Source organism: Portunus trituberculatus, chromosome 5 (assembly GCF_017591435.1).
Source record: "Portunus trituberculatus isolate SZX2019 chromosome 5, ASM1759143v1, whole genome shotgun sequence".
Taxonomy (NCBI): Eukaryota; Metazoa; Arthropoda; class Malacostraca; order Decapoda; family Portunidae; genus Portunus; species Portunus trituberculatus.
Window position 1 is genome coordinate 8,912,296 of NC_059259.1, and position 22,500 is coordinate 8,934,795.

The window sequence follows — 22,500 nt, forward strand, 5'->3', positions numbered from 1 at the left end:
GCATGCAGTAGTCATCAGGTAAGGCAATGTATCCTCCATGTTGTTGGAAAGCCTTCAGAAAAGAAGTGCCGGTCTGAGGTGAAGGAATTTTCTGAAAAGAGTTTTGCTGCTATTGTTGCTGCAGCAGGCCACAGGAAAGCAAAACCCAACTTCAGAAGCTCTAAGTCAGGGGTTCTCAACCTGGGGTACGCGTACCCCCAGGGGTACGTGAGAGGAATTTTTGGGGTACGTGGCGGGTTTCTCAAAATGCTTCAGTTTTAAATAGCAGCAAATTCGTTTGTAGTATACAATGTGTCCTTCACTAGAACCAGGACACGTTAACAACGTTAACAAGGAAACTCTTGGAGTTATATCACTTGAGAGGAAGCTCTCTTGGATTACAGTTGCCACACAACCTTGCAAACCTATAATATTTGCTCCGATTTCTTATCTTATATGTTATTCACACACACAGTGACTTATTTATCACTGTTACTAGTTACAAGTTGCAACTAGCTGCAAGCAACACTAGTTCACTGCCATAATGATCGAAAATTGTCTGATATAGTTCCTTTTTGGTAAATGCATTGCATGTTAGTCACATATAGTGTCTCCCTGTGAGGTACCAGTTCCTATCGACACTACCTCATAGAAACATACTAATATTAATTAAAAATTGTGTCTGCTCCACATATATAACACAATTTAAACTTAATAAACTAAGTCAATAAACCATGCATTTATTGTTACCCTTCCTGACGCTGCATTGTGGGTAAGGGTACGTGATCAATACTGAAAGACTTCGAGGGTACATCACATTAAAAGGTTGAGAAGAAGAAGAATTAACCTGTGCAGAAGCGAGGTGAAATGTGTGTTAAGGTTCCGTGCTGTCTTAAGTCTCTAGAAATGAAAGATCTTGGTACACCAGACAATTATGTTTTGCTCTATATTATGATGTCAGTCGTATAAACTCAAGTAACTATAAAGAAATACCATGGTAGAATAAGAACAGAAAAATACTGGTAGGAGTAAAACCCTGGCAAATCAATAGATACATCGTAATACAGTGTTTAGAGACGATTACTCTGTACCGCGAGACGATACTGACTCTCTCCTGCGAACACTGAAATTGTGACAGTTTGGGTCCTCTCCTATTGATATTAATCAAAGTATTGCGATTTATTCACAATAGTGTTTGAGATGTGGCATTTTGTTTTAGTACATTTCGCTCTATATAGCGACTGTTTAGGACTAAAAAACTGTAGCTTCAGGTAGATATTCAATAATGTTATCTATCGATTTTCAGTCTTAAAGTAGGGAAAATTACGAATATTGATGCATTTCTTTTATAGTCCTCCTTGCTTCTCGAAAAGGTGCACGAATTTAGAAAAGGTTGAAGAACACTAAACTGTACCCTGAAAAAATACAGTAAAAAGATAAGATAAAAATGACCAACATCTCTATTATTACGGAAGCTAATAATAATACCAAGACTAATTAAGTAATTCAGAGATAACGAAACGAACGACGATCACGAGAGCTTCCACGATAACAGTGTGTACGATAAGATTTGATTCCAGATTCCTCGATAGCGCTCCGAGTTTCCAAGATAACAATGGCATTCCAGTTTCCTCGATAGCGATGCAAGTTTCCAAAATGACGATGCCTTTCCATGATAAAGATGCCCTTCCAGTTTCCAAGATAATAATGCGAGTTTCCACGATCAAGATGCAATTCCAGTTTCCACGGGAACGATGCGGGTTTCCACGATGTCGATGCGGTTCCAGTCCTCACGATGCGATTTCAAGACACAATATTGAAGTCCACTTGCCTACACAGGTACTGGGACGAACCCTTTCACCCCGTAAGGATCCACCCAACACCCTTGAGTGCGAGTAAAGTGACGCTGCCACCTTCCTGCGCTGCAATTGAAGTCCACTTGCCTACACAGGTACTGGGATGAACCCTTTCACCCCGTAAGGTCCACCCACACCCTTAGGTGCGAGGAGAGTGGCGCTGCCACCTCACTGCGACGCAATTGAAGTTCACTTGCCTACACAGGTACTGGGGCGAACCCTTTCACCCCGTAAGAGTTCACCCCAGACCCGTGAGTGCGAGGAGAGTGACGCTGCCACCTTACTGCGCCTCACACGGGTAGCCATGAGCATAACCCGCCACACTCCACTCCCCAAACACTGTCAGTGAGTCCTTTTCACCCCGTAAAGGACCACTGGTACGGTCAGTGCCTGGCTCATGGCGCACAGCGTGCCCTCGTTCATGGCGAGTTGTTCAGCCCGATGTCATTATAAGCAGAGGTCCTGTACACACCACTCACCACCAGACTCTATGCAAGGAGCCCTTATCACCCTTAAAGGCCCCTCACGGCATCATCTGATGGACGGTAGACACGGCACCCTGCTTAAGGCGACGCCTTGCCTAGTATGAGGCGCTGCAAGTTGACAACAATCAGTGAGCTTGAAGCCGCGAAGGAAAATGAGTCCACGCTAACAATGGGATTCCACGACAGGTTGCGATTCCAGTGTCCACGGTACAGATGTGTTTGTTGAGGATAACGATCCGTTTATCGAGGCTAACGGTGCGGCGATGGCGATGGCGAAACGATCCAAAGTATTATTACCTACACAGGTACTGGGACGAAACTTTTACCCAGAAAGGGTCAACCCCAGTCCCGTGGTTATGAGAGCAGTGACGATGCAACCTTGCAATGCCTCACACAGGTCGCCATGAGCAATGACCCGCCACACACCACTCCCCAAACGCTGTCATGAAGTGAGTCCTTTTACCTAACCTAACCTAACCTAACCTAATCTAACCTAACCTAACCTAACCTAACCTAACGTAAAGGACCCCTGGTACTGTCAGTGCCTGGCTCATGGCACAGCGTGCCCTCGTTCATGGCGAGTTGTTCAGCCCGGTGTCATTATAAGCAGAGGTCCCGTACACACCACTCACCATCATATTCTATGCAAGGAGCCCTTATCACCCCTTTAGGGCCCCTCACGGCACCATCCGGTGAGTGGTAGACATTGATCTCTTGCTTATGGCGACCCTTGCCTAGTGTGATGCGCTGCAAGTGGACGACTAGTAGTGAAGCTTGAGGCCACCAAGGAAAAGCAGGACCTGCAGCCAGTTCCTGCCTTGGGCCCCAGGCCGGACCCGACGGCCACCTCCTTCCCCCGTGCGGCGCCCAAGGCCGTCACGGCCCTCAAACATCTTTAGGCCGAAAGTTCTCAATCGTCGTTTTAATTTTGATTCGAATATAAAATCGTCGATGGTAAATGAAAAATAGCTTTGGTGTGAAAGTGTGCAAGAGTTAGCTGATTAATGAAACAAGGTGAGGCAGCTTTGCTCCGGAGTATTTAGTGTACTTTGCATGTTGCTGCCGTGAATGTGTACGTGTTTGTAGGTAACTGGATAGAAACAGTAGACCAATGGTAGTTGTGTAGCTATTGGGGAACTTTTGAAAATTAGTTAAGCTTCTGGATAGAGTGGATGAGTGCACACAGGTTTGCGTGTCTTATACATAAACTGCCACTTGTAAACATAAATTTTTCTATTTCATGCTCTTAGAAAAAAGCAAACTTAGTTTTCTTTATTTCCCTGATCACAATGACGTGTAAATATCAATGTTTCAATCATAAGGAAACACTAGGAGAGGACCCAAACTCCCGTTGAAGTTGCCAGATTCAACAGATATCGTAATATTTCACAGAAAAGATGGTCAACTGCATATCGTATATTTTTGGATATTCTTTTGTCACATAAGGAGATATCAAGATAGGTAAAGTATTTCTAAACATGTATCTACGACAAAAACGCTATAATAGTAGAGTTAGGTTATAACTATGCATTGTGTTTTTTTATATACCATCTTGCTCTATTCCTGGGACAAAGATTACTTCTTCCTCAATTGATAGCTCGAAGTTAGTATGATATTTTCTTTCCTTCTAGGTTAGTAAGTAGACTACAAGACACCATGAACCTATGAAGCCCCGTAAATGAGATTATTTTCATAACTTAGAAATCAAAGTCTGATAATGAGATTGTCTATTGCCAACCAAACCGTTCTGCATAGACGTCTTCAGCGTCATAGAGACCTAATGATGTTAGCTCATGGACAGTGGCCATCCTGACAGCGCGAAACCACAGGGGGTTCATAAGAAGATTTCCAGGGGTACTTAGATGGCTGATCTAATAAAATCCTTTGCAGTGCCATTGCATATTGAGTTCCATGTTCCATGTGACAATACTGGGGGTACTGGTAGATGGTCTTATAACTCAGGGGGTTCTTAACGATAAAAAGGTTGAGAACCCCTGCTCTAAGTACTATGCTATTGTGTGTAATTTACCAGAAAAACCCAGCAAAGAAGATGGTTTTCATCTGCAATGCTATCAGAAATTTACTGCAGTGAAGGCACTGAAGCTTAAGTCAGTGATAGGCCTACTCATCACTTGCGATCAGCAGAACCTGCAAGAGAATATACGTCAACATCAGGTATTTTTCCTCCTGAGTGTCTCTTCTGCGGCCTGAAGAAACGAAAGAAGAAGAATTCTTATGAGCTGTTGAGACTATGTGAGACTATAGACGCTGCACAAGCAGTTGAAGATGCTGCAAAACAACTTCAAGATGAAAAACTATTATGTAAAATCTCTGGAATAAACCTTGTTGCTAAGGAAGCAAAGTATCACCATTCATGCAAAAGTGCCTACCTAATGAAGACAAAACGATCAAGCGTAAAATGTTCATCTGAAAAACCTTCAACCTCAGAGAAACCAACCATAAATTCAGTGAAAATCTTGCATGATTATGTGAAAAGAAACATTCTGGATGGCAGACGACCAGAACTTCTCGTATCTTTGTACGACCGCTACCAAGATGTATGTCAGATATATGAGGAACATGTTATGGAAAAGCGGAGTCTGTTACGCAACATTTGCAACACCTTTGGGGAGCAACTCAAGACCCGTACCCCAGACAAGGAGTTGAGTGGTGGCGTGTGTATGTGATGGTTGGTATGTGTTTGTAATTCTACGTGATGATAATACTCTCTCTCTCTCTCTCTCTCTCTCTCTCTCTCAAACATGCACACACTCTCAAAAAAAAAAAAACTAAAAACACGCAAAAATCATGGAAAGACGAAACACACACACACACACACACACACACACACACACACACACACACACACACACACACACACACACTGACCGGCATGATCTCCCCGAAGTCATCTAAGGAAGGTATCTTAGCCACGCCCACCGCCACATGCTCGTAGGCCGGGACCACTGGGGGGCTTAGCAGCTTCCTGGCGACGAGAAGGACGTGGGGATGGACAACAGGGATAAGTCAAGGCAGCGTGAAGATAAGATAAAGATGAAAGTTAGAAAATAAGATAAGATAAGCAAGAAAACCACATAAAAAACATAACAAAGATAAGATAAGATAAGCAAAAAAAGGTAAACAAGAACATAACATAGAGACAAGATAAAGTAAGATAATGAAACAAGGCGAGCCAGAAAAAGTACTTAAAAACATGATAAAGATAAGATATAAGATAACGAGAGAAGGTAAGGTAGAAAGTTGACTAAGGACATAAGATAGAGGTAAGATAAAGTTCAATAATAAGACAAGCTGAGTTAAGATGCATAATAAAAACACAGGAAGAACATTGATGAAAGATAGATAAGAAAATAACAACAAGGAGATGATGATAAGAGGAACGTAGATAAGAGGAAAAAGAAAAGGAATAAAGCAGAGAGAGAGAGAGAGAGAGAGAGAACTGGTGAATAGAGAGAGAGGGAATGGAGAAAGGTTATGAAAAAGAAGACGGATGAGAGGAAGGGAGAGAGAGAAGGAAGGAGAAAAAGATAGACAAAGGAAAAGGAGAGAGAGAGAGGGGAAGGAGTGTGAAAGGATATTGCAGAGAGAGAGAGAGAGAGAGAGAGAGAGAGAGAGAGCACCCCACTACTCTCTCAAACACACACACATACATAGATAGAAAGATTAAGTTAGGTTAAGTTAGAATAAGTTACATAGCACACACACACACACACACACACACACACACACACACACACACACACACACACACATAACCCCAAACAAAACCCCAAACACAACCCAAAAACACAACCTCCCAAACCTCACAACCTCCCAAACCTCACAACCTCCCCACAACACCCCAATAACACCCCTACACTCTCACCCCTTCCCTTCACCCCCACACCCCCACAGTCCCACACCCCAGCAGAGGACAGCTTACCTATAACAGATGGCAGGGAAGTGGATGTCGAGAATGATGGAGTTATAGACAGCCAGGCCCATGAGAACTCCAATGAGGTTATACTCTCTCAGGTTCCCCTCTTGACTCATGGAGAACCAGTACAGCCTCTTGGTGGGGTGGTACACAAACATCTTATTCTCAGGCTGTTGGGGGAGAGTAAGAGGTGGGGTGTGAGAGAGGGGATGGGAGAAAGGGTAGGGGAGATATGGAGAGATAGAAAGTTTAGCTAGCGTTTACTTGTAAGAGAGATAGGGAAAATTATCAGAATAAACACACACTGTAAATTATTTTCCTTCCTTCCTTCCTTCCTTCCTTCCTTCCCTCTTTCTTTCCGTCTTTCTCTCTTTCTCTCCTTCCCTCTTATCCACCTTTCTTCCTTCTCTCACTTTCTCTCCTTTCTTAATTCCCACCTTCTCTCTCTCCCCCTCCTTCCCTCTTTCCCTTTCTCCTTTCCTTCCTTCCTTCCCTCCTTCCCTCTCCCTCTCCCTCCCTCTCACCTTGAAGATCTGTTTAATGAGTAGCATGAACCACTCTTTCGTCAGTCCGCCCATGTCCAACCCAGGCTCTCCTTCAAACGTCACTTTTAACTTCTTCTTCAGGTCTCTCTTCTTGGCTGCTATCTGTGTGTGTGTGTGTGTGTGTGTGTGTGTGTGTGTGTGTGTGTGTGGGTGGGTGGGGAAGAGAGGGATTGGGGTGTTGTGGTAGTGGTGGGGTGTGTTTGGGGTGTGGTTAAGAGGTGAGGGATAAAAAAGGAAGGTTTTGAGTTTGATGTGGTGGTTAAGATGATAATAATAATGATTTACTTCTATTACTGCTGATATTGCTACTATTGCTACTGCTACTGCTACTACTGCTACTACTGCTACTGTTACTACTTCTACTGCTACTACTACTACTACTACTACTACTACTATCACCACCATCACCACCACCACCACAACAACAACAACAACAACAATAGCATGACATTTCAGTTGACCTTCATTTTTCATTTGATCATTTAAGTCACCCTGAACCACTTTAACCCCATAAAAACAACAACAACTACTACAAACTACTACAACTAACAACTACTACTACTACTACTACCACCACCACCACCTTACCTCCTTCAGCGAGTCCTCCACCAAGTAGTTCCTTCTGACGTGGATGTTCAGGAAGAAAATGTCAATCTGCGGAGGCTGGTGGCGCGCGACCTTAGCTACCAGAGAGCGCCGCGCCGTCAGGATCATCTGCTGCTCGGCGTCCTAGAGAGAGAGAGAGAGAGAGAGAGAGGGGGGGGTTAAGTTTGGTTTGGTCTTATTTTTTTCTTTTTCTTGTTGTTTTTTGAGTTTTTGTCTATTTTATTTTGTCTGTTTCTCTCTCTCTCTCTCTCTCTCTCTCTCTCTCTCTCTCTCTCTCTCTCTCTCTCTCTCACACACACACACACCCCTACACCCTACCAACACCATCCTACACCATGCAATCCTACACTCCCCTTCACTCCTAAACCCTCCTATAGATACTCCTTCACTCCTACACCATCCTACACCTCTTATCCTTCACATAAACACACATATCCTTCACGACCATCACTAGGACCCCTCACCATCCTCATCACCCATCCCCAATCCTTCGTACCTTAGTTAGGATGTGTCTCTTGGCCACGATGGATAGGATGAAAGGATACTGGCAGAAGGAGAAGGAATCAGGTTTGTCCGGAACCTGCCATAGCTTATACTCTCCCATCAAGTCCAGGTGGTCAAGGGCGTGGTTGTAGAATTCAGTGTAATGGAGCAAAGGAGGCTGCCCCGAGGTGTTGCTGGCGTCTGTAGGAGTGAAGGATACTGTGAAGGATACTCTGAAGGATACTGAAGGATGCTAGGATGCTTTGAAGGATACTGAAGGATGCTAGAATGCTGTGAAGGATGCTAGGATGCTGTGAAGGATACTGAAGGATACTAGGATGCTGTGAAGGATACTAAGATGCTGTGAAGGATATTAGGATGCTGTGAAGGATGCTAGGATGCTATGAAGGATACTGAAGGATGCTAGAATGCTGTGAAGGATGTTAGGATGCTGTGAAGGATGCTAGGATGCTGTGGAAGGATGCTGAAGGATACTAGAGTGCTGTGAAGGATACTGTGAAGGATACTGAAGGATTATTTAGTTAGGTTAGATTAGGTTAGGTTAGTTTGAGATACTACTGGTGTCTCTGAAGGCGAAAGGACTCTTAAGGATACAGAAGGATGTTGAAGGATGCTGTGTAGGATTATCTTGGGTTCTAGTTAGATTAAGTTAGGTTAGTATAGATTCAAGGATATCAGGACAATGTTTTAAGGTAATATTGAAGTCTGGGAAGGAGGGAAGGATTCTTAAGGATGTCGAAGGATACTGAAGAATACTGGGTAGGATTTCATTAGGTTAGGATAGAATAGGATAGATTCTAGGATATCAGGAGATTGCTTTAAGGTGTAGGTGGTGTCTGAAGGAAAGGAGCGAAGGATAATGAAGGATACTGTGCAGGATATAGTGAAGGATAAACTGTAGGATTGGATATAGGATGGTAAAAAGAGAAGAAGGAAGAGGAGGAGGAGGAGAATATGCAGAAATTACAACAACAACAACAACATCATCACCATCATCATCAGAGAGAGAGAGAGAGAGAGAGAGAGAGAGAGAGAGAGAGAGAGAGAGAGAGAGAGAGCCCATACACTTGATACCCATAGAAGAGGAGGTAATGAGATAGAAGAGATAAGAAGGATTACCAGACGAGAGAGATAAAGGACAGACTGAAGGTGTAATTCAGGAGGAGGAGGAGGAGGAGGAGGAGGAGGAGGAGGAGGAGGAGGAGGAGGTTAGATGAGGGAGATAATACTTGTAGAGAGAGAGAGAGAGAGAGAGAGAGAGAGAGACAGACAGACAGAAACAGACAGACAGAAACAGACAGACAGAGAGAAAATAGTCGTACGGGAACATTTCTAAACACACACACACACACACACACACACACACACACACACACACACACAGACACGTACACAGGATGGCAAGAACACGCGTGGCTGTCGGAATCCACCATTTACTCTTGCTGAGGGGAGGCAGTGAGCGGTCAGGTGGCGGGAACTGTCTCACGGTGATGAACTGAATGATGATCCCCACCAACATCCTCAGCCGCGACACCTCCAGGCTGGGAAAGGAAGCCAGAGAACCAACAAGTTACAGGACATTAACCCCTTCAGTACCACGACGCGTTTCCATATTAATCTGGTGACTATTTGGTGATTTTATACAGCTTCAGAAACTCATGTGGGGTTTTAAAATTGTGAAGATTGTGGCCATTATTCATTTGACCTCCATGGACCCTTGTTAATGTCAATAAAATGGTCTTATCCTAACCAAACTGTCTTAAAATGGCCGAAAATCATGTAAAACTGTCTTGAAATGCCCTAAAAAACATGAGTCTTCATATTCATTTTGGTGACTATTTGGTGATTTTATACAGCTTCACAAACTCATGGTGGGCTTTAAAATAGTGAAGACTGTGGCCATTAACCTGACCTCCATAGATCCTTCGCAATATCAATAAAATGGTCTAATGGTACACAAAACTCAAGGTAAAAAATGTGTCCCAGTACTGAAGCGGTTAGAATAGTGAAGACTGTGGCCATTAACCTTCTGACCTCCATAGACCCTTCCTAATGTCAATAAAATGGTCTAATGGTACACAAAACTCAAGGTAAAAATGTGTCCCAGTACTGAAGGGGTTAACTTGTCCTTCTATCAATTTCTACCTTGAATTTTCTTCTTTTCAACTCCTTCAGTACTGGGACACATTTTTACCTTGGGTTTATGTACGATTAGACCATTTTATTGACATTAGCAAGGGTCTATGGAGGTCAGAAGATTAATGGCCATAGTTTTCACTATTTCAATCCCCCACATGAGTTTCAGAAGCTGTAGAAAATCACCAAATAATAAGTAGAATGAATATAAAGACTCATATTTTTTAGGGCATTTTAAGACAGTGATCTCCGTTAGTCAAAGCTGTGATGTTCCTAACCTAACTTAACCTAACTTAACCAAACTAGAACCAGCACCACCACCACCACCACCACCACCACTCACACCCTGAACCACGACACAAACAGCTGGTGATTCCCGTTAGTTAGAGTAGTGATGTTCCTAACCTGACCATCACCATCACCACCACCATCACCACCACCACTACTCACACTCTGAACCACGACACAAGCAGCTGGTGGTCTCCGTTGGTTAGAGCAGTGATGTTTCTGAGCACGTGGGCCAACACAGTGTAGGATGACTGGGTTAGGAACACTGGGGTCTGCAGGATGACAAACAGCGCCCTCACTCGATCCTTGCTGAACAGGTGCGGCCTCTCCTGCAGTAGTGCGTTGATCACCGCCTTCAGGAAGTGCTTGTGGACCACTGAGGGCTGTCGTGGTGGTCGTGGTGGTCGTGGTGGGGTAGAAAAGTTAGTTATGGGTTAGTGGTTGTGAGAAAGGTAGTGGTAGTGGTGGTGGTGGTGTTGGTAGTAATAGTAGTAGTAATAGTAGTAGTAATAGTAGTAGTAGTAGTAATGGTTGTGGTGGTGATAATAGTAGTAGTAGTAGTAGTAGTAGTAGTAGTAGTAGTAGTATCTTTTTATTACAATTTATAACACAAACAGCAAAAAACAACTCTCTCTCTCTCTCTCTCTCTCTCACCATTTCACGTATGGAGTCGTGCACAGTGTAAACAAGCTCCATTTTTAAGCCAGGGTCGTCCGCCCTCGCGCCGTCCTGGTCAGGGTCACGCTGTTGAAGTAGTAGTAGTAGTAGTAGTAGTAGTAGTAGTAGTAGTAGTAGTAGTAGTAGTAGTAGTAGTAGAAGAAGAAGAAGAAGTAGTGGTAGTAGAAGTAGTGGTGGTAGTAGTAGTAGTAGTAGTAGTAGTAGTAGTAGTAGTAGTAGTAGTAGTAGTAGTAGTAGTAGAATTATATTTTTACCATAGCAAACTTGTACTCTAGAATATAAACAAAGAGAAAAAAAATAGAGGAAGAAGAAAGAAAGAAAGAAAAAAGAAAGAAAGAAAGAAAGAAAGAAAGAAAAAAGAAAAGATAGATAGAAAAAAAGAAAGAAAGAAAGAAAAGGAAAAACGAAAAGACACGAGAAAGGGAAAGAAAAAAAATACAACGATTATAAAAAAGAAGGAAGGAAGGAAGAACGAAAGAAAAAAACAGAGAGAGAGAGAGAGAGAGAGAGCAGCCCTCACCTTGAACGTGGCGCAGATACTGGCATAGGATTCAAAAGTGTCAAAATAAAACTTCTTCATCTCTGCATACTGTTTGCTCTCCTTCGTCTTCCGCACCTCCTGCCTGAGAGAGAGAGAGAGAGAGAGAGAGAGAGAGAGAGAGAGAGAGAGAGAGAGAGAGAGAGAGAGAGAGAGAGAGAGAGGGGGGGGGTGTTTAAGTATGAATGAATAAGAAACAGATTAGTAAAAGAAATAATGAGAAAGTGGAAGTTGGAAAAAATAAAAGGAAAGAAAAGAAAAGACCAAGAGAGAGAGAGAGAGAGAGAGAGAGAGAGAGAGAGAGAGAGAGAGAGAGAGAGAGAGAGAGAGAGAGAATCAGTACACAAAGATTGGTGCAGAAATTATTTAAGCTTACATATGACAGTTGTTGTTTGAGATACGCTGCACAGACAAAGATAAAGAACACACACACACACACACACACACACACACACACACACACACACACACACACACACACACACACACACACACACACATACATACAGACAACCTCACTTACATTATCTTATCATTTAACCCTTTCATTATTAACTTAGGAACACTTTCGTAACAGCAACACATAGACACACAGACACACAGACATGGAACTCTCAGACAGGGAGGTTTCAAGACATTTAACCCTTCTCTTTGGCTGCACGGGGACTGGTAACTAAGTGGGCCTTATTTTCTATTACCCTTGGCCAACTTTCCTGCCTTACATGAAAGAGAACCTTATTTTTCTATATATCTCTATCAAAACCTTCATTTTTTTTATCTACTTTACTCAAGCACCTCTCTCTCTCTCTCTCTCTCTCTCTCTCTCTATCTATCTATCTATCTATCTATCTATCTATCTATCTATCTATCTCTATCATAACGTCTCACCTCTTACAGTAAAAAAAAAATGAAATAAAATGATAAAAAAAATACAGACGACAGTAAAACACCGTCACACAGCACAACACCCTCCTTACAGTAACAAACCAGAGCAAACCTACATGAAGTCCTCGCGTCTGGTCGTCCTGGCGGGGTAGACAGGGCGCTGGCTGGTGGTGGTAGCGTTATCATTCTCGTGGACAGCCTCTCTTCACTCCTCGCTGACCGGAGGCTGCCTGACCCCCTCCTTGACACAGAGGCGAGGCTGCTGCGGCGACTCTGCACCTCCTAAGTGTTAAGTGTTACCGTTCATTTGTTTATTTCCTCCACATTAGCTCCGGACCTCTCTACGCGTTGTTTTTTGTACTTTTTTTATTTTTTTATTTATACCATGCGGGGTTTTCACGGGAATTTATAGGCTAAAGGGGATACTTTTTGTGGTACCTCCTATCTCAAAGCCCACCCGCTAGGAAACCGTTGCCCCGAGTGAGGAAGCCCAACCTACACTCTGACCGTGGACAGGATTCGAACCCGTGCGCTTGGAGACCCCTCGGACCCCAAAGCACGCATGGTTCCACTGTACCACGGCGGACTAAAAGATGAATTAACCACTTCAGTACTGGGACACATTTTTTACCTTGAAGTTTGGGTGTAATTAGATGTTATTGATGTTAGGAAGGGTCTATGGAGGTCAGAAGATTAATGGCCACAGTCTTCACTATTTTAATCCCCACATAAGTTTCTGAAGTTGTATAAAATCACCAAACAGGATGAATATGGTACTGAAGGGATTAAAATAGTGAAGACTGTGGCCATTAATCTTTTGCTATCCATAGACCCTTCCTAGTGTCAATAAAATGGTCTAATCACTGAAGAGGTTAAGATTTGTTTAGTATATCTCAGGGAATCAAATGTCAAAATGAGGATCTTGTAGTGAAAAGCATCAGAATCTAGATACAGTGTTCCTTGCCTCACTAGCGGGGTTCAATCCTTTTAAATGCACTGATGCCCAATAATGTAAAAATCTTGTTAATCTGCCACTAGAACCATCAAAACACTCTTAAAAACCCGTGTAGCTTTATAAAAATGCTTAATAATGTAGAAATCTTGTTAATCTGTCACTAGAACCATTAAAACACCATTAAAAACCTATGTACCCTTATATAAATTACCAATAATGTAGAAATCTTATTAATCTGCCACTAGAACCACCAAAACACCATTAAAAACCAGTGTAGCTTCATAGAAATGCTTAATAATGCAGAAATCTGTATGTTGTAGCTGTATGGTGTTTGTAACTGTATGCTGTATATAACTGCATGCTGTAACTGTATGCTGGAGGCGTAACTAACTGTAACTTTGTAGAAAACTATGATGGTAACCTACTTGTTGGCGGATAGGAGGTAAGGAACTGCCAGAGCCGATCCTGTAAGGCCCTGTGGTGTCCCCCATCCTTAGCAATCCTAGACGTCCTTCCTCACTGCCACTACTCCTACTACTACTGCTACTACTGCTACTACTACTGCTACTACTACTACTGCTGGGGGTGATGGAAATGGTGGCGGTAACTGCATTGTCGTTGTTGTTGTTGTTGGTGTTGTCGTTCATGTCGTTGTTGTTGGTGTCATTAGTGGTGGTGGTGGTGGTGGTGGTGGTCGTGGTGGTGGTGGTGGTGGTGGTGGTGGTGGTGGTGGTCGTGTCCTGGAAGAGCAGACCACCAAGGCGACCCAACATCAAATTCCCGAGGTTGCTTATTCTTGATCTGCCGTCCACGTCCTGTTAAAGAGAGAGAGAGAGAGAGAGAGAGAGAGAGAGAGAGAGAGAGAGAGAGAGAGAGAGAGAGAGAGAGAGAGAGAGAGAGAGAGGAAAGAAATAATGAGAGAGTGAGTGAAAGGAAAGAAATAAAGGAAAGAAAAATGAATGAAGGGGAAAAAAGAGAAATTCATGAGATTAGATGAATGAAGAAATGAATGAAAAAATGATAGAAGATTGAGTGAATGAAGGAACACTCTGCCTATTATTATTATTATCATTATTTCAGCTTCATTTCTCGTACTTCAAAATACTATACAAACTTCGTACACTTCTAAATATTACCGTACACGCTACAACCATAATAACACTACTACTACTACTACTACTACTACTACTACTACTATTATCATCATTTTACCTCCCCCTTCTCTTATTTCAAAACACTATGCAACCTTCGTAAATTTCTAACTATTACCGTACACATGACCATTTATAAACACTATCACTACTACTGTTACTACTACAACTACTATTACTATTACTACTATCATCATTTTACCTCCCCCTTCTCTTATTTCAAAACACTATGCAACCTTCGTAAATTTCTAACTATTACCGTACACATGACCATTTATAAACACTATCACTACTACTATTACTACTACTATCATCATTTCACCTCCCCTTTCTCCTATTTCAAAACACAATACAAGCTTCCTACACTTCAAAATACAGCAGCATCACAAACAGACACACTGCAACACCCTGTCAACACACACGAACACTGAGACACTCCCTCGCATAGATGGGTGAGCTCTCATCTCACACTGACAAGACTGACGTGAACTAGAGAGGTGAAAGATGCACCAGGTGAGATTAATTAGTGAAAATACCTGAGCTTCTGTCAACCCTTTTGGAAATTTAAGTGTGATGTTTTTGTTTTTGGCTTCTCTCTCTGTCTCTCTCTTAGCCAGACAGTCCAACACATACCAGTAACATCCACGCGGTGCACTATGTATATCAGGACGCTTTGTTTAGTTTCCTGACCTTCGCCTCGCTTCCTGACATTCTGCAGCATCGATGTTACCTATTTCTGATCCAGGGAGTTTGTCAAGGCTGGTTAATTGTGCGCGAGTTTAAGCCCTTCAGTACCGTGACGCGTTTCCATATTCATTCTGCCTACGATTTGGTGATTTTATAGCGGTTTCAGACACTCATGTGGGGTGTTAAAATTGTGAAGACTGTGGCTTTTATTCTTCTGTCCTCCATACATCCTTCCTATTGTTAATAAAAGGGTCTTATTGTAGCCAAACTATCTTAAATTGCTCTCAAAACATGTTAAACTGTCCTAAAATGCCCTAAAAACATGCCAAACTGCTTTGAAATGCCCTCAAAAAACATGCCAAAGTGTCTTAAAATACGAGTTTTCATATATTTTTTTCTGATTATTTTTTTATGATTTTGTACAGCTTCAGAAACTCATGTGGGGGATTAAATTAGTGAAGACTGTGGCCATTAACCTTCTGACCTCCATAGACCCTTTCTAATGTCAATAAAATGGTCTAATGGTACATAAATCTCAGGGTAAAAATGTGTCCCTGTAATGAAGGGATTAGAATAGTGAAGACTGTTGCCATTAACCTTCTGACCTCCATAGACCCTTGCTAACATCAATAAAATGGTCTAATGGTACATAAATCTCAGGGTAAAAATGTGTCCCTGTAATGAAGGGATTAGAATAGTGAAGACTGTGGTCATTAATCTTCTGACCTCCATAGACTCTTGCTAACATCAATAAAATGGTCTAATGGTACACAAATCTCAAGGAAAAAATGTGTCCCAGTACTGAAGGGGTTAAATGTTCATTCTTGTAACTTTAGGATTAGTAAATGTTGATCTGGGAAACTTTTGGAGATTGGTTTAATTAATGTGGGTAAAAATTGGCAGGTGTTTTCATTTTTCTTTTTTTTTTTTTTTTTTTTTTTTTTTTTGGGGGAACAGGGTGTATAGTTGGTGGACAGATAATTTTTTTTTTTTTTTTTTTACGTAGGGAAGAGGGCCAGCCAAGGGCAAAAAAAAGAAAGTTAGAAAAAGGCCCACTTGAGCGCTGGCTCTCCAAAGACTTCAAAAAGTGCCAAAACCGTCAGCCAGTATTAGGGGAGCAAATGCCTCAATACCTCCCTCTTAAAAGAACACAAGTTGCAGGAATTCGGAAATGCAGGTGTGAATTAGTAGGTAATTTCTCTCTCTCTCTCTCTCTCTCTCTCTCTCTCTCTCTCTCTCTCTCTCTCTCTCTCTCTCTCTCTCTCTGTGGTCAAAATTTAGATGCAAGTAAATTTTCAAGATATGTAAACCTTCTGGAAACACACACACACACACACACACACACACACACACACACACACACACACACACACACACACACACACCGCGTAGTGTAGTGGTTAGCACGCTCGACTCACAATCGAGAGGGCCCGTGTTCGAGTCCCGTGAAGCGGCGAGGCAAATGGGCGCAGCTCTTAATGTGTAGGGTGTGTTCACCCAGCAGTAAATAGGTACAGGCTGTAACTGGAGGGGTTGTGGCCTCGCTGTCCCGGTGTGTGGAATGTGTTGTGGTCTCAGTCCTACCCGAAGATCGGTCTGTGAGCTCTGAGCTCGCTCCGTAATGGGGAAGACTGGCTGGGTGACCAGCAGACGACCGCGGTGAATAACACACACACACACACACACACACACACACACACACACACACACACACACACACACACACAACACACAAAGAAACTATAACGATCATGTTCATAACACCAGCAGGAGGAGGAGGAGGAGTAGGAAAGGGAGGAGGAGGAGAAAAAATAAGAACAAGGGCAAGAACAGGAACAAAAATTAACAAGAACAGGAACAAGGACAAGAAGAACAAGGACAGCACGAACACCACCACCACCACCACCACCACCACCAACAACAACAACAGTAAGAAAAAAAGGAAGAAAAAAAGAAAAACAAGGACTAGGAAGGAAAAATGAGGACAAGGAAGGGGAGTGAAAGAGGAGGAGGAGGAGGAGGAGGAGGAGGCATCAATACCCTTCAACCTTCACACCATAACTTTTTTTTCACATTCCTGTTCCTCTGAGTGTGAGATCGATGAGAGAGAGAGAGAGAGAGAGAGAGAGAGAGAGAGAGAGAGAGAGAGAGAGAGAGAGAGAGAGAGAGAGAGAGAGAGAGAGAGAGAGAGAGAGAGAGAGAGAGAGGTGTGGAACAGGCAAGTTTAATGGACGAAAAGGATTTAGATGATACGAAGAGGAGGATTAGAAGGAGGAGGAGGAGGAGGAGGAGGAGGAGGAGGAGGAGGAGGAGGAAGAAGAAGAAGAAGAAAAAAAAGAAGAGGAGGAGGAGGAGGAGGAGGAGGAGTACAAAAGTCAAGGCTGCAACTACAATACAGGAGGAGGAGGAGGAGGAGGAGGAGGAGGAGGAGGAGGAGGAGGTGTTGGAGGAGGAGGAGGAGGACACGAGAAATGTTAAGTGAAAGAGCATAAATGAAGAAGAAGAAGAAGAAGAAGAAGAAGAAGAAGAAGAAGAAGAAGAAGAAGAAGAGAATATGTATATCACCCTGTTCCTCCCCACACTCTCTCTCTCTCTCTCTCTCTCTCTCTCTCTCTCTCTCTCTCTCTCTCTCTTATTCATAACCATTATTCATTCTTACAACAAAAGGCAAAAAAAATCATAAATATATTAGTTATGTGAAGAAATCTGCCATTCTATCTATCTATCTATCTATCTATCTATCTATCTATCTATCTATCTATCTATCTATTTTATTTATTTGCCGCAGTTTCCCCTTAAAAGTCATGGCAAAGAAAACGTGGAAAGAAAATGGCGAAGAAAATTTATTGAAATGCGATGAAAAAAAGAAGATTAAATAACACCAGGTGAGATTATGACCACACACACACACACACACACACACACACACACACACACACACACACACACACGCACGCAATCATCACAATCTCAACAAAAAACGGGAAGATGCACACAGTCACGAATAAAGAAAATGGAGGTTTGTTTACATCTGTCACGAATGAGGAAAAAAAAACAAAAATGATAAAAAAAATGAGAAAAAGATTAAAATATCGTTCAGAATAGATAATAAAGGATAATAGATGATAAATAGGAGGTTAATGGGTGGAATAATGGAAAGAGGAGAAAATTAATGGGTTAACGAATGGTGAACTGAAGTAAAAATGGATAAATATGTGATTAAGACTAGGAATAATGGTAGATAGGAAAAATAATGGTAAGAAAAGTAATAGGGAAGGTTAATGGGTGGAAATGGGGAATGGTGGAATAGGGAAACTAATTGATAAAAATGCAGAAAAGATTAAAATATCGTTCAGAATGGATGATAAATAGGTAATAAAGGATAATAGATGATAAATGGGAGGTTAATGGGTGGAATAATGGAAAGAGAAAATTAATGGGTTAACTAATGGTGAACTGAAGTAAAAATGCAGCTCCACTCTGATCTCCCTGCCACTTTTACACAGGCAAGAGCAAACAGAAGCAAACAAGAGTAAAAAAAAGGTAAACAAAATAACAAGGAAAAAATCAAACAACAATAAAGAAGAGTAAACAAAACAAACACTAAAAAAATAAAAGGATGAAAAGAAAAAAGAAAAACAAAAAAAGTAAACACAAATGAATGAATAAAAAAATCAAAGAGATGAAGGACAAACAACAACACTAAGAGTAAACAAGAGTAAACAAAACAAAGCAAACAACTTACAATTAGAAAACAAAACAAGACAAAACAATAACTAAACACAAAGCAAATCAAAACAAAGAATGAAAAAACAAAAACTCAAAACAGGAGTAAACAAGAGTAAACAAAACAAAGCAAACAACTTACAAAATAAAAACAAAGAATGAAAAAAAACTAAAATCAAAACTACAAGTAAACAAAAGTAAAAAAGCAAACAACTTACAAAATCAAAGCAAAAGTAAACAAGAGTAAACAAAACCAGCAAACAACTTGCAAAAAATCAAAACAAGAGTAAACAAAAGTAAACAAAACCCGAAAACAATCTACAAAATCAAAGCAAGAGTAAACAAGAGTAAACAAAACGGCAAACAACTCATAAAATCGGAAAAGAGTAAACAAAAGTAAACAAAACAAGCAAACACCTTACAAAATCAAAGCAAGAGTAAACAAAAGCAAACAAAACCAGCAAACACCTTACATAGAAAACAGCAAACAACTCACAAAATCAAAACAAGGGTAAACAAATGTAAACAAAACAAGCAAACAACTTACAGAGAAAACAGCAAACAACTTACAAAATCAAAACAAATAAAAAATAAAGAGTAAACAAGAGTAAACAAAAACAGCAAACAACTCACAAAACCAATGCAAGAGTAAACAAGAGCAAACAAAACCAGCAAACACCTTACAAAATCAAAGCAAGAGTAAACAAAAGCAAACAAGACCCGACAAACACCTTACAAAATCAAAACAAGAGTAAACAAAAGCAAACAAAACAAGCAAACAACTTACATAGAAAACAGCAAACAACTTACAAAATCCAAACAAATTGAAAAAAAGAGTAAACAAATGTAAACAAAACCAGCAAACACCTTATAAAATCAAAGCAAGAGTAAACAAAAGCAAACAAAACAAGCAAACAACTTACATAAAAACACCAAACAACTTACAAAATCAAAACAAATAAAAAAAAAGAGTAAACAAGAGCAAACAAGACCCAGCAAACACCTTACAAAATCAAAACAAGAGTAAACAAAAGCAAACAAGAGCCTGCAAACAACTTACAATATGGGGCAGCTCCACCCTGATTTCCCTGCCTCGCCTGAGCCTCACATCAGTATTGGACGCCATGTTGTAGAAGTTTCCACAGTAAGGACACATCTGCCGCAGCCGCCCACCAGAGGCCTCCACCGTCACTGCCGCCAGGTCAAACAAACAAGGGGTCAAAGGTCACACACAAGGTCATACAAAAGGTCAAAGGTCAAAAAATAGCATTACCTTTATTCATTCAAGATTATTTTATTATTATTGTTATTATTATTATTATTATTATTATTATTATTATTATTATTATTTGTTATCTGTTATCCGTGTTAGCGCTCTCTCTCTCTCTCTCTCTCTCTCTCTCTCTCTCTCTCTCTCTCTCTCTCTCTCTCTCTCTCTATTTATTTATTCAAAACATTCTTCTTCATTTCTTTTCTTATTCTTATTTGTCACTTGTCCTCTCTCTCTCTCTCTCTCTCTCTCTCTCTCTCTCTCTCTCTCTCTCTCTCTCTCTCTCTCTCTCTCTCTCTCTCAACTCATTATCTATTTGACTATCTATCCTTATCCATTTATTTTCTTTTTTCCTTTCAATCTTTTTTCTTTCTTTGCCCTTCAGAGGTCAAAGATTGCTAGCTCAGGTCACGACAGGTCACGACAGGTCACGAGAGGTCACGACAGGGGGTCATAATGGTATTTTTGTGTTTTTTTGTTTTTCTTTGTTTTTTGTCTGTTTTCTGTTTGTTTTGTTTGTTTGAGTATTTCGGAGGTCAATTGTGAGGTCAGGTCAGGTCAGGTGAGAAATTTGCTTGTTTTGTTTGTTTTGTTTGTTTTGTTTGTGGTGTTTGTGGTGTGGAAGGGAACACAAAGGAAGAAAAGGAGAAATTAAGGAAATGATAAAAAGAGGAAGAGAGGAACAAGAAAAAAGAGAGAAAGAGGAAAGGATAAGGAATGGAGGTAGTAGTAGTAGTAGTAGTAGTAGTAGTAGTAGTAGTAGTAGTAGTAGTAGTAGTAGCAGTAGTAATAGTTATCATTATTCTTGTACGACCACCGCCACTACTACTACCACTACTACCACCACCACCACCACCACCACCACCACAACCACCACCACCACCACCACTCTTCCAGTTAGTGTAATCAATAGCATTTCATCACTACGTCACTGTCATCACCTTCCTGCTAGTCACCATCAATATTTCCTCCTTTGTCTCTCTCTCTCTCTCTCTCTCTCTCTCTCTCTCTCTCTCTCTCTCTGTATATATCATTCATATTTTAAGTCCACGAAGCCAAATCGTTGTCTGTCTTTCGCAGAATTCCAATATCACTCTCCCTCCCTCTCCCTCTCCCTCTCTCTCTCTCTCTCTCTCTCTCCACACAAACAAACCCCCTACCCTCCTCTCCTTCCCTCCACGGTCAGCTGGAGGGAAAAAATGGAGAGAAGGGAGAGAAAAGAGAGGAAAACATAGTGAGAGAGAGAGAGAGAGAGAGAGAGAGAGAGAGAGAGAGAGAGAGAACCAAGAAATGAAAACAGAACCACATGAATTATTTCACTGGAACACACACATACACACACACACACACACACACACACACACACACACACACACACACACACACACACACACACACACACACACACACACACACACACACAGGGTTGCCACATTTACTCTTACATCAATACATCAATTCTTCATAGTCATTATTCACGGAGAGAGAGAGAGAGAGAGAGAGAGAGAGAGAGAGAGAGATAAAGATACAAAAATGAAAGAAAATTAGAAATAAAATAAGAAAATGAAGAAAAACGTAAATATAGAATGAAAAATATGGAACTTTCTCTCTCTCTCTCTCTCTCTCTCTCTCTCTTAGGCCTAATTCTATAGACTATCACAAAAAGTGTTATTACTTCCTCTATTTATGACTATTGATGTTACTCTCTCTCTCTCTCTCTCTCTCTCTCTCTCTCTCTCTCTCTGAATCAAAGGTAGCCTGAATTAATAACATGTATTGACAAGTTTAGTCTTCCTCCTTCTACCTGCTAAAATTACAACTCCCATTCGTGGCCTTTTAAATGTATGTCACCTCTACTGCTACTGCTACTACTACTACTACTGCTACTACTACTACTACTACTACTACTACTACTACTACAACTGCTATTATGATTTTTTTTTTCTCGCTCTTCCTCTTTTATTCATTCATTCCCCCCCTCTCTCTCTCTCTCTCTCTCTCTCTCTCTCTCTCTCTCTCTCTCTCACGCATTGGTGTATTTTTGGTAACAATAGATTTCTAATACTGCTTTTAAGAGAGAGAGAGAGAGAGAGAGAGAGAGAGAGAGAGAGAGAGAGAGAGAGAGAGAGAAAGGAAGACAGAAAGAACTAGAACAATCATAATCACTACAACCCTTATCATCACCACCACCACCACCACCACCATCACCACCACCACCACCACCACCACCACCACCACCACCACCATTACCTGTCTCGCTAATGAAGGTCCCGC

At 41.4% G+C, this 22,500-nt stretch overlaps 1 protein-coding gene across 1 annotated transcript in view; it reads right to left on the reverse strand.

Annotated features, from left to right (window-relative positions):
* The window catches only part of LOC123515320 (probable E3 ubiquitin-protein ligase HECTD2), a 34,967-nt gene that overhangs the window by 8,013 nt on the left and 4,454 nt on the right, over window positions 1-22,500 (reverse strand). Inside the window, 13 exon segments of the mRNA XM_045273838.1 lie at window positions 5,210-5,306; window positions 6,264-6,427; window positions 6,782-6,904; window positions 7,391-7,531; window positions 7,905-8,092; window positions 9,305-9,453; window positions 10,499-10,719; window positions 10,991-11,080; window positions 11,535-11,637; window positions 12,554-12,632; window positions 12,635-12,719; window positions 13,818-14,207; window positions 20,017-20,147. Of these exon segments, the coding sequence (XP_045129773.1) occupies window positions 5,210-5,306; window positions 6,264-6,427; window positions 6,782-6,904; window positions 7,391-7,531; window positions 7,905-8,092; window positions 9,305-9,453; window positions 10,499-10,719; window positions 10,991-11,080; window positions 11,535-11,637; window positions 12,554-12,632; window positions 12,635-12,719; window positions 13,818-14,207; window positions 20,017-20,147 (1,961 nt within the window).